At 48.7% G+C, this 12,919-nt stretch overlaps 1 protein-coding gene across 6 annotated transcripts in view; it reads right to left on the bottom strand.

Annotated features, from left to right (window-relative positions):
* COL27A1 (collagen type XXVII alpha 1 chain) overlaps positions 1–12,919 on the bottom strand; it is a 197,103-nt gene that overhangs the window by 114,715 nt on the left and 69,469 nt on the right. For all 6 annotated transcript variants that reach the window (XM_083807795.1, XM_083807798.1, XM_083807794.1 and 3 more), the window contains 2 exons: positions 10,410–10,463; positions 2,470–2,523 (listed from right to left, as the gene is read on the bottom strand). In XM_083807795.1, coding sequence (XP_083663921.1) covers positions 2,470–2,523; positions 10,410–10,463 — 108 coding nt within the window. The remainder of the gene's footprint in view (positions 1–2,469; positions 2,524–10,409; positions 10,464–12,919) is intronic.

Below are 12,919 nucleotides of genomic sequence, written 5' to 3'. Positions count from 1 at the left end.
GGAATTTGGCTCAACAGCTACATGGAGCTCTGTGCAAAGCGAGCTAAATACAAGCTTAGCTTGCTCAGTACAAGGGCCTGTGAGTGCTCAGCTCCAGCCACCAGAACAAGGTGGGCTCTGCACAGGACGGATTCAGAAATAATGTCAGTCTGACAACACAACACCGGTGCTCGCCAGCACAATGCACCCGGAGGAAAGATGCACGCGGACATCTCGGGCAGCTGCAGCGCTGAATCACATCCATCGTACGTAGGCACTGACCGACCTCGTGAGTGCTCTGTTAATTCAGCTCATAAAAACTGTGCTCCTGGGTTACTTCCTAAGTGACAATGACTTGGTGTTAGTCATTGTTTCCGAGCTATATCTATCTGGGAAAGTTCAGCTTCCTTTCCCAAGTTGCTCCTTTTTTTCCCTGTTATTAACGGTTGTCCAGGGAAGACCTGGCCCAGCCGGCGCTGCCACTTGAAGGCTCCCAGCACAAGTTTTGGTTGGGGCTGCCCTTCACAATCCATAATTTTGGCCATGGGTTGGATGTGCTAAGAAGATATCAGGTTCCAGGTGCAGGTTTGTCAAGCCTGGTGAAGGGAATTGGTATTATAAATGCAAGGGAGTTAAATAACTTTTTTTTTTTTTCTGTGACTCCCAGCTTCTGGGACTGGTGTAACACCAGAGAAGTTAAGCAAAGGAGGGAAGTCAAAGCCCTAGGAACTGATACTCATCTTCCAAAAGCTGCTTCATATGCAAAGGTCTTGCGAACGTGGCTTTGCAGGCTCTCCTTACTAGAGGTGGAGTTACACCTGGGCCCGGGCTGAGCTACAGCTCTCAGATCCCTTTGCAAACTCAGTGCTTCTTGTGACAAAGCCTCATGGAGAACAGCCTGATCCTGCAAATGGTGCCTGGGTAAAATTACACTACGTGGTACGGACTGATGGCACCAGATCTCTGCTGCTGGCTGCTACAGCCATCCCCCAACTGAGGGCTTTCTGCTGCCAGACAGACTGTTCAGCAGGACGGGGGAAAATACTTATAGGAAGTTTTAATTTCTAATAGGGGGCCAGCTGAATACAGCTTTATTACAGCCAAATGATGATTTCTGACTAGGTATTGGACTAAAGTTCAAAAAAAAAATCCTATAGCATAGAAAAACTGTTTGATTGCACAGATTGGATCAGGCTGAATTTGCAGGACTGAAAGTTAGGTAAAAAGGACTTTGATTTGACTTGTAAAACTCAGCAAGTGTGATCTGGAAATCACTGATGGAGAATAAATGCAGAACACTGAGGTATAGAACTTTTACAGCCTCACTTTGCAGACCATATAGCCATACTTCAGAATTTAAAACAGCTGCTGCTCACCACCACGTCTCCAGTGCCTAATTTTCAATCGCATAATGGCAGCACGCCAAGTTTCCAGAATCTTTTTCCCAGAGCATCAGTAGTGCTTCTAACGGCTCTGCCTACTGATGAGATCATAAAAAGAAAGGAATCTTGCTTGCACCTTTCTCTGTGTTTGGCTGAAACATCCTACAGCTTCCTTGTTAGTGAAAACCTCTGCGAAGCTCTGCCCTTCAAAACTCAATGACCGTTTGGCCCCAGAAAGACATTACAAGACATAAATCTATTCCCGTGTAACCGATGACACCAAAACAATGCAAACAAATTTCCCAAGAACTTCACAGACTTGAGGCAGCAAAAAGCCTCACACGCAGGAACAAGCTGGCAATTCAAACACCTTTCTGGAGGATTTTGCAGCGCACTGAATTAGCTCCCCTTTGGAGCTGAATTGTGTGTAAACGTCCCCGGACAAGGGCAGGGGCCTGGCAGTGGGGATGCCCCCAGCACCATGGGGGGACACGTGCACAGGATAAAAAGGGCAAAACACGGGGTTCTGGCACTGACACCTCACAGGTGACTCACAGATGAGGACATCTAGGAGCAAGCACTTTGGAAAGGGTGCTGGCTGCCCAGGGACTGTGCAGATGGAAGGAGAGGTGAGGAAGCTTCAGGAGGAGGAAGGCAGAGGAGAAGTGGCTGCTGCCGGCCCCCCACTGCTGTGTGGATGCGAAGGCAGATGAATAGGCTGCAAAATCCACGAGAAATAAAGTGACCAAATCAGGACGTGGTGGGACTTTGTGAGTGGGAGGCTTCCGCTGCCCTCATCTCAGCAAAGCAGTGTGCTCCCTGGCACAGACCGAGCTTCAGCGGGATCCTAATTAGGCAGTGTTTGAAATTAGGGAGAACCGAGAACGAAGGCGCACAGCGGGGTCTCCCGCAGGCACAGGAAAAGGCTTGTGCTGTGCTGCTGGAGGGCCTGTGCCGAGCAGAGGGGAGGGGATAAATGGCTTCAGCTTCTCCTTGTTTTCTGTGGAGCAGGACGAAAAAAGGCTGAACTTCCCCTTCTGGTACGTCTCCGAAACGAGAAGGCAAAAGCTCTGAGAAGGCAAAACTCCTCGTGCCAACGAATACTTACTTTCAGGCCTGGGGGGCCAGGTAAGCCAGGGTTTCCGTGGGGACCCGGAGGACCCTAAAAAACACAACAAACACAAAACATTAGTCAAGAGGCAGATGTCTGCGGCAGTCTCAAGAGGTGCAGGGAGGCCAGACCTGCCAGCGCCGGGACGCAGCGTTAGTGGGACCCTCCTCGGGCAGCCCGCGGGCGGTAGCAGCAGCCACCCGTTCCTCCCCACCTTTGCAGAAGGTGACACTTGTCCCCACAAGATAACGTGACAACGAGGCGATTAGGTGACACCAAACATCCCAGGAACAGGAGTTACCTGGGGCCAGGGGAGGGAAAGCTGCACAAGGAGTCCCAGCAAAAAGGGACGGAGGTAGGCAGAGGGCAGAGGAAGGGCGTGGGGGTGGTAACAAGTTTTTTCGGTGAAAATGGAAGAGAACAGAAGTAGTTACTAAAAGGAAAACTTTAATTGCTCAGCTATTTATTTAAGATGAGCTCTTTTCCCCTACAAGGCAAACAGATTTTTGTCTTTAGAGGCTTGAAAGAGAATGGATGGCAGGACAGTAAAATGGGGGCAGAGGAGGCAGGACCCTGTTTAAACCATTTAACTTGGCATTCTTGCATAGGTCTCACAAGCCAATGACACTGCCAGGGTATCCACCTTAGGTCACATACACCGGTATCTCATTTTACATCATGTTTTAAAAGCACTCTGCATGTTTTCCGAAGCCTATTTAGGGAATTATCTGGAATAAGCAGCTAAGAATAGTTTATCCTGGGATTGTATATAGCACAAAAGATCTGTTAACCTTTCAGGCAGAAGTAATAATAATTCTAAGTCCTCTTGAACGCGTTCCTGGGAGATGAAACAACCTGAAGAGTCAATTCCAAGGGCTCCTGTTCTGCCAGCACTGTGTGAGCTTTACACCACTGTCAGGAGCACTTTAATGCACCCTCTAGTTAGGAGGAATACAGGCTGGGGGATAAAAAGCCGGTCAAGCGCTTTCTCAGTAAGCTGTAGTATTTCCAATAAGCACTTCAGCATATGTAGGGCCAAAATCTTCAGGATCTGATTTCCAAGGAAGATCGCTGCAATTAAACATGCGACTGCCAGCCAAGTTCAGTGCCCTTGCCCTCTTTTGAAAGAGTATCAGTGGGCTAATGTTTATTCAGTTTTATTTTTACTACGCTGTAATAGAAAATAAAGGCTTTTTTGTCTAGCTATTGTATCTTGTGGTATAGACAGTTGATGAGTGCTCAGCACTATTTCACAACCCACGCTGCTCCGCTGTAACAAGCTGTTCAATTAAAAGGCTGAGACTGAACTTTTCAAAGGACATTTTTTACCCAAATACTTTTATTGTCCCATTCTTAATTTCCTCCCAAATTTTCAGCCTGAAATTCTCTGATAGTTTAGCCTGGCTGTGAATTTTCAATGAAACCGAAAGAACTTTCATTAAAATTAAGGACTTGGAGTGACAAATTATCATCTGAAAACCCATATAGCTGCTGCAACCACAGCACATGGGCACCCAGTGGTCTGGAATAACTTCATCTCCCCAGTAAAACATGGCATCATCTGTTCACTTGACTGGGTGGGTTGCAGAGACTTCATGTGCTGCCTAAGGTAGTTCAGCAAGCCTGTAGTAGCAAAAGCACCTGAACCCAAGTCTTCCAGGACCTAAATATGGATGAAAATCAATACAAGTGGCAGAAACCAGAACAGGAAAGCCTTTATAAAAGATGAGTTCCTAAAAAGCACTTATACATAAGCAATAATCTAGGTAGCACCGAACAGGGTTCATAAATTTAGGCTACTGCTAGATTTGAGGAGGGAATTCAGCTGTTATTCAACTTTGGAGTCGGCAGCTTGGCTCTAAGCCCACGTCAGTGCAGTTAGCTGAAATCTGTGCTCCACCATCGCCTGGGGCAGGCTTAAAACAGCGTCAGGCTGGAGGGAACAGCTTGGTGTAACTCCTAGCTGACAGGGATAGTTTCCAGGAGGAAACCTGGAACATGGGAAGCTCGGCCGCCCACCCAGAGCTCCTGGATAAGAGACGAATCATTCCTCCAGCCAAATTCGGTGCAGTCTCTTCCAGAGCTAAACCAAAGCACAGCGACATAATCACAAAAAAGTCTTAACCAGAAGTGGAACTGTAAAGGAGGAAAGACTGGAGAAAGCATCTGATCCCAGTATCCAGGGATAAAATGTGTGATTATGAAAAAAACAGGCTCTTGACATACAGGATGGAGGCTTCACCACTGAATTCAATGAGACTCGTAGCATGTACTCCGAGCAAAGGACGATCAGAACCCCATCCTGCTCCCAAATACTAACGTGGTCTCATCCTAGTGAGAAGCAGCCACATCCTGCTGATGGGGTGACGGTGGGAAGTCCAGCCTGGCACACCAGTGAGTGCCGTAACCAAATCTGGGGGCTGTGCTAGACATTTTAAACTGCTCTCGTAACTGCGGAGAGAAAAGGGCGTAGTCTGGCAGTAGTCCTAAAAATGGTAAAAATAACTGATCTTGATGTGTTCCAACATGGTTAGTCCTGAATCTACGCTTACACCCACATTCTTGGCAGAGTTGGAAGATGCAGAGTGGTACAGTTAGCTGGGCTGAGTAACAAAAGGTACGGGACAGCATCCGCCTCGGGAGCTGTTAGCAGTACGAAATCTGAACAGGCAGGCCTTACAAATTAATCCACGCACTGATCTGCAAACCCCAGTAAGAGTCATCATGCCCCCGAGCTCCCCACCCTCGCTCTATTAAACCAGGTCCAATGTTGATTCCTCTCCTCCTGCTGTGCCCAGCACAACTGCCCGCCTGCAGTCAGTGCTCCCCGAAATAGCCCCTGTTCCATGGAGAAGCCACTCAAGAGTTAATTGTTTTGTAGGTCTACAGCTAATTGCTATATTCTACTCAGGCTGTCCTGGATTTAATTCAATTTCCCACTCATATATAGAAATGAGGATCCTCCTAAATATATTTATCATCATTATATTAGTTTTGCTTCTCTTTTCTACACACAGGATAGGACAACGCTGAGACCACTGGGTCAAAAAAATCCCATAGCACATGCTACTAGTTGCAAATGTGCCTCTACCCACCTGCTTTGACTCCCTTACAACTGCTGAAACAATCCAGCCTAGCGACAAGCTGACTTGCATCTGAAATCGCCCAAATGTTGCACCAGAAATTCCACGGAACATTTTATCACAGGGCAGCAGCAGCCCAAGGCTCCGCAGCAGCGAGGGCAGAACAATCCCCGAATGTGTTCTCCAAGCGAGGAGGGTTTCCCAAAGGTGACGTGTTTGTAATCTCCCTGGAATGTCTTTTCCGTGAACGAGAGCCACTTGAGAACTGCGCTGCACCATCCAGCTCCTCCGGGTGACGTGCCTGGAGATGGGACCCGGCTCACAGAAGCGCTCTTATGTGTACTGCTTCACAGCCCACAAAAATTAACAAAAGTGGGACTGTGCACAGCTGCCCCCATCCCTTCAGCATTCACGAGGGGGGGGGGAAATACCCTCCAAACTCCTGCTAAATGCTGGAAGGCTTCAGTCAGAGGAATGACCACTCATTCAAAACCCATTATGTCGTGAGGTTTCACTGTGTAAAGCAACTTCTTTGCTCCTGACCTACAGATCCCACTCTGACCTTTGGCTCGCTGAGAAACGAGCTAAATATTTATAGTGAAGCCAAACAAACACTTCTTTTCAGAAACTGGAAAATCTTCCTCATGGAATGAGGATACTGGGGAGCCTGAAGAGCTGACTAAGTTCTTGTTCTGGGGGGGAAGCCCTGCATTTTGAAGGGAAGGGAGACTTTCTGCAACCACAGGCCAAATGTAACAGGGACGTGTTACACCGGGACCCTGCAATCTCTCAAGCTGCTACGGTTCACAGCAGGATGGTAAGAGCATCCCAGAGCATCAATGAGTGCTGGTGTGCTTCCTTCACCCATCCTTCTGGATCTGTGCTGCTGCGGTCTGAGGGGCTGGAACAATTGCAGCATGGCCTTATTCCAAAGTGTGCCTCTGGCCTGCTGCGTGGCCACGCGTAAAACACCTTCCTTGGGTAACACACTGCCCCGGTACCTGACTGTGCTCACCTGTCCGATGGGGAGGCTGACTTCCAGCAGGACCTGGCTCCCTACGTTATTTAGGGCAGTTTGCTGGCCTAGTTACATCAGTGAGGACTGCAACGAGTCGTGGTTTGTGACCGACACAGACGTGCTGGCAGCCCCGGAGCGAAGCTGCTCGAGGCCGGGGTGAGGCGGAGAAGCTCCAGCAGCGCAGCAGCCACAGCTCCAACAGGAGCCCCTTGTTGGCAGCTGCTTGCAGAGCTTCTTAGCACAGCTCCGCCAGCAGAACCCAGCCCGGCCGCCACCTCCCCGCTAAACCTCGGTGTCTGAAGAAGTGTAAAGGTCACCAAAAAAAACTGCTCTGGGCTGGAGTGCGATGCACGACCTGCACTGAGCTGCTCTGCTCGGGGGGCTGTGTGCGTGCCTGAGTGATGCTGCTCGGAAAATGCATCCCACCCTGTGCCTGGCAAAGTGCTTCCACACCACAGGAATCTGGGGAAAGCCTTCCCTGCTAAAACTGCCATCCCTCCGACAGGCACCTCGGATCTCACACAGTTCCCAAAACACGAGGCACGATCCTGGGAGAAGTGCTGTGGGCAGAGCTCATTTGTGCCTTAAATTCTCATACAGGCAATCGCTGAAAACAATCCAAGCTGGATACAGCTGGACAGAAAACCTTCCGGTGAAGCACGCAAGACCAGTGCAGCACATCTACAAAGGTCTGCAGGGTGCTGGAGAAAGTGTTATCAGCCATCACTTCCAGTCATTGGAGTTACAGCATTTCAACTCCTTTCCCTTGGAGTCCCTTTTGCAACAGGGAGGAAGAGAAACACCCGGCTTGTATTCACTAAATCTCTCTGCCTTCGTGGTTGCAGAGGAGGGCATGCATACGTCCTGAATCTCTCTCAATAGATCTCTGATTCTGAGTGACGGGGTGTGCAATTAATTTCATTCTCCTAAAATAGGGGAGGGGTCAACATTTAAAAATCACAGAAATAGCATTTTCAAGAACTGCTGCTCCCCACTTGGCTTCTAAGCCATGTTGCACTTGAGCGCTGAGATTTGTCCCAAACCCAGCCTCTTTCATGCTCTTACGGACTGGCATTTGTTACTGTAAACCAGGGCATTTGCTTACACGGAGAGCAACGTTCTGACTCTGCATGTGAGTCGGGAGAGATTTATCTGCTGGAAACCAGGAGGCAGAGTCATGGCTTCAGCCAGCTTTTCTTACAAGCTGTCGCTGACCACAGTCTCACCCTCAAAGCAAAGGCTAAGCTGAGCTTTCATTTTACTCCGACCAATATGAGGAGAGAAAGGGAAATAAAACAGAGGCGATACAGAATTCAAAGGAGTAGAAATACTGCGCTACATCAGCAAGACAGACACTTTATGGGCTTCACAGCTACAGAAGGTCATGAGTCAAACGCTGCAGCTAGGTTTTCAAATAAGCCAAGTTACTGTACAGGCATTAATAATGTACAAATTGTGCAAGCTACAACAAGGGCAATTATGTCTCACGCTCTAGGCCATAGACTGCACTGGTGACAAGAAGAAATCCATCCTTTCCCCTGGCGCCCAGCGCTGCAAGTTGCGTACAGTACTCACCCCCCCTCGGGAGGTCCAAGCTTGGGCAGGAGCCTCACGGGACACCTCATGGGCTGCCCTTGGGCTGGGCTGGTGCAAAAACTGTGTGGCTGCTTCGTTTGAGGAGCAAGTTAAGCAGAGGTAGAACATCCCCCTGGCCGTGTTGCACGTTTAAGTGACTCATGCACAACAAAAGCAAAAGATGCAAGAATTCCCCTAAGCATGTCTTAGTTTCTGGCAGTTCCTCTTCCTTGCAGTTAAATCCTTAAACCCTGAAGAGCCACAAGAAAAAAAAAATGCTAGAAACATGTTGCAAAGTCAAAATAACTTACGCACAGAGCAGTTCTGTCTCCAGTGCTCCAGGCCAGACATTTACAGAGTGACCCTTCTGCCCCCTCCCAAAATTAGCACAGCCTCTTTGCAGCAGCCTGAGCCAAGCGAGGCTCAGCTGTGCTGAGCACTTCCTAACTGGGAACTCTTTTCTGGGCTGATTCTCAGCACCTCTGGCAGGGACTGAGCTCAGAAATCCTTTGTTGCCTATTGTCTTTCAGGGGATTGTCTTAAATATAGGATGGAGCATGCCACGGCTGGGGAGTAACACCAAGTTGTGACATGGTTTCCACGATGTTTTTTTTTTTCTTCTAGAAAAACTCGAGTTTTGGTAGTTAGTGGAATTCAGAGCTAGAGGTGAAAGCTGGTCATTCACACAGCAGGCAGGGGATGCAGCTGGGGCTCCAGACACGGAATTTGTTTGCACACCACAGGATTGCAAAAAGTAACACCAAACACCTCCTGTGAGCAGTGAGTTGGGGTAAGACCAAACTCTTGGCCTTAATGGGGACTTGCTAATAATGGCAAACCCCAGGCGATTTGCCGATGTGGTTGCTGTTCAGACATCTGTAAGCAGAAGACATTGGAGCTGCATAACCACTCGTGCTGATATTTCACCAAAGAACACAATCATAGAATCGTTTAGGTTGGAAAAGACCTCTAAGGTCATCTAGTCCGGCCTTTAACCTAGCACTGGAATGCACATATCTGATGTGGAACATTTTGTCTTGTCCATAAAGCACTCAAACCAGATGCTATCTAATGCCCTACACTTACGGCCTCAATCAGCGTTCAGGTCTGTTGATATCCATGTCTGTGCTGCAGTTGGTCCTGCAGACCTTTGGTTTTTTTTTTACTGTTATAGAACGGAGGTGCATTTATCTTTACCATTTACTGCAAGATCTCGCAGGACTGTAACAAGTGTCCTCGGGGACCGCACAACCCTCTAGCTCTTAGCCTCTTGGTTGTTCTTTAAAGACATTACATAGGGCTGAGTTTTAGCCAAGTATGTGTGAGCAAATCTCCCTCTGCTGCCAGGCCAGGATGCTGCCTGGATCACAAATCCAAATATTCCCTTATTTCAGCCTCAGACACTTACATCTTTTGGATTCCCAACCCACATCAGTGCAGCGCTCAGGAAATGTGCTCCGCGACCGTACCTTGCAGGACGGCACACTGCTGCCACGAAAACGTGCCAACAGTTAACTGTATCGAGGTAGGGCACGCTGCCCAGCTTTGAGAGACTATTTCTGCAGCTAGGCCAATGCAGAAAGCTTTTCTCACATAGCACAGCTAGCTGCAGCGCTCAGCTCCAGGCGTTTCCTCAGCATGGCATCCACTGCTCAAAGATCTGCACCAGACTTAAGCGTGGGGAGGAAAAAAAAATCAGGAATTTGCAACAAATCTTGTAGGACAGCTCAGGCGTTTTGTTCTAGATCTTGAAAATGAATCAGAGAGCAGGTCTCTGGTTTGGGAAACACAGAAGTTTGTCCTTGCTGTTGAGTCCTTGATCCTAGACCATGGTCCTACTACCGAAGGCACAGTGACAGTGAAGGACTGCAAAGGAAGCAGTCTGGGAAGAGTGAAGAATAGGGCAAAAAGCAGCCAAAGCCAGTACCAGCACTGGGTTTGCAAGAAAGAATGGATCCTGGAGACCGAATGAGAGACAGAGCTCCTCATCCTTCTGACAGCCATTTGGAAACATTCACCCCCAGCCTTTGCTGAGGTCAAACCTTAGCTCAGGGAGGCTGCAGATCACCAAGCTGTGGCATCCTGAAAGCCTTTAGCAGGGAAGGAGAGAAAGGAGGAAGGCCAAACCTCAACAGTGGGGCTTGAAGCAATCACTGTTCAGCCAGAGGACCATACACCAGCCCTTGGAGCAGGGTATGTGGATACATTACATGTGGATACAAGTACAGATGGAAAGAAACAGAGGTTTTTAAACCACTCACCCGGGAACCTCTCTTGCCAGGTGGTCCTGGTAAGCCCGGCAGACCTGGGGGACCCTAGAAAAATAAAAATAAGCATTACTGACAGCTCTACATCGGGATAGTGCTCCTGACTGTTTCAGAGATACCCATAACACAACCATTTGGAGAAGACCTGGTGACATGGGCCATATAACAACAAGGCCAGAATCCCCCTTCAACTTACGCTATTGCTACAAAGGGACAAAAGCCATGCCCAATAACATCTGCAGAAGCACGTATTTCCACAGAGCGGAGACAGAGCGTTCACATCGCCCTGCTGAGGACCGCATTCCCCTGAGCACAGCTGTGTTTCACACTTCCAGCTTCCTGGACCCGTGCTGGAAAGGCAGGGGTAACACAACTGCCTCCCAGCTCCAGTTTCCTGCTACGTGCTGGCACACAGCAGCGGCGACGTGTTAGCACCTTGGCGAGGGTGGGCTGGAATAAACCATGGGTTGAAACATACAGCCTGAGGGTGTAGTGGTATTGTAGGCTCCGGCACGAGTTGCCACCTAATTGCACCCAAGCACTTCATATTTTAAAGCAGCGTGTTATAAAATGTAATAAAACTGGTGTCGGTGTTGGGAATTCCGAAGTACAGCTCTGTAACACAGGAGGGGTCGAGGCAGACAGGTGAGAGAAGCGGGGGCTCTTGTAAGGGGGTGAGAACAAGCTGGAGATATCAGCCGCCCAGCTGTGCGCTGATCTGAAACAGGTTAGGAAAAAATACTTAACCAACGAGGTCTGAACTTCTTAGAATTTATTCATTTATGTATTTATTTTTTCAATGGACTGGAGAATTCAGATTTCTGGAGAGCCGCTTGCAACTGCTAATAGCTCTGCAAAACGCCTTTCCCCCCAAGCCAAACATGGCTAACAACAATAGCTGTTAATTAAAGCATCTCCCAGAGGATTTATATTCTGGTAGCCGGTTACAAAAGCTGGGCTTTCAGTGCATTCAGGGAGGACAGAGCTCCAGAGCAGGCGGCTGAAGGATGTTTGGAAGGCGGCCTGAGCTCTCCAAGGCGCAGCAGCAGGGGAGCAGCGAGCTGCAGGGGATTTGGGTGCAGTGCATGGAGCAGGTGCTGCTCATGCCCTGAGGCCACACGGTGCCGACACGGCCTCGCTCCCTTCCCAGCAGCTTTTCCCTGCAGGAACGCAATGCCCGACGGCAGGGCCTGCTGCAGGGCCGACCCCGTCGCTGCTGATGGGCTGTCAGGCAGAACCGCTCAGGCTCTGCTGCGCGTTGCTGGCCCCGAGGAGCGGAAAGTTCACGATCTCCAGTCATCGAGTGCGGGATTTAGTAACAAAAACAAACCCTGGAGATCCCTACCCGTAGGCTCATGCCCAGCCTAAGACCGCAAACAGAGAAAACCTGCCTGAAGCATACAGGTAACTGATAAAGGAACACTCCCCTGATGTTACCAGCCTCCTGTACAGCAGGTAAGCAATAAACTGATCGGTGTAAGAGAGACATTTTAAAAGACATCCAACCAAACCTCGGGACGGTAGGGAAAAGCCAGGGGGAAGAGTAAACAAAGCCCATGGCAAGTCTCTCTCTGTGCTACTAATTTGACAGGACATCAAATGAACCAGAACGTTTCTTTCTGTAGTTATTTCTATCTGCTGTAAAAACGTCAAGAAAATGACTGATTTAAAGGTGTAAAAGCCTACACAGCATAGAACAGTTAATGCCCTGCTCTGAGACACACGGGGATGCACTTGTACTGCTATTGCTCACTGCTGCTACCCAACGCTGCTCCCCGTCCTGGAGATTTCCAGCCTCTATGGCCTGGGACACTTTATCTGACCCCTCTGCGAGTTGCTTGCTGCTGGCCGACACAGTATTACTGCTCCTTGTATTAACAACCCTCACTGATACAGCTGACCCTCATTTTAGCAATACACACAACATTTTAATTTGCCATTGTGCCAGCTCAGGGCTCCGCACATAACACAATTATACAGCTGTGCAAATAGACGCAATTGTACTGTTTTTTTAAGCCCCATACATAATTGTGCTCCAGAATCCAGGCTTTTATTAAAAAAATCCCCTTGCCCTTTCAGTTGGGAAGATAACTATCAGAAGATGAATGCAATGCAACTGATGTAGTGACAGTTAATGGAGTTTACCAAAGATTAATTCAAGTCCTTAACCTCTTCTCCATCCAAAATCTTCACCCCTAAGGGGATATGTAAAAGAGAAGATGCAACTGCCTGAGAAATGTGTTCCTGCATACCAGACTCGAGGTGACCTCTTCTACCTTCCTGCTAAAAACAGCTGCAATTGCACTTGGCCACTTGAGTTAAAATGTTCTCCAAAAACGTGCGCTGTTCAGAACACACTGAAGCTAACATAAAAATACAGAGAGTTAACACCTGCACTGGCGCAGGGATACGGAGTTAGCATATAGCACAGTAAGAGCAGTACCCAGTTCTGGGGCCCTTTCCACTTTGCTTCGGTTTAATTTGCTGCCTTTCCTTCACCCTTT

The sequence above is a fragment of the Anser anser genome (assembly GCF_964211835.1).
Source record: "Anser anser genome assembly, chromosome: 21".
NCBI classification, from domain to species: Eukaryota; Metazoa; Chordata; class Aves; order Anseriformes; family Anatidae; genus Anser; species Anser anser.
Note: the sequence above shows the minus strand (reverse complement) of the source record. Positions and strands in the feature narration are given on the sequence as shown.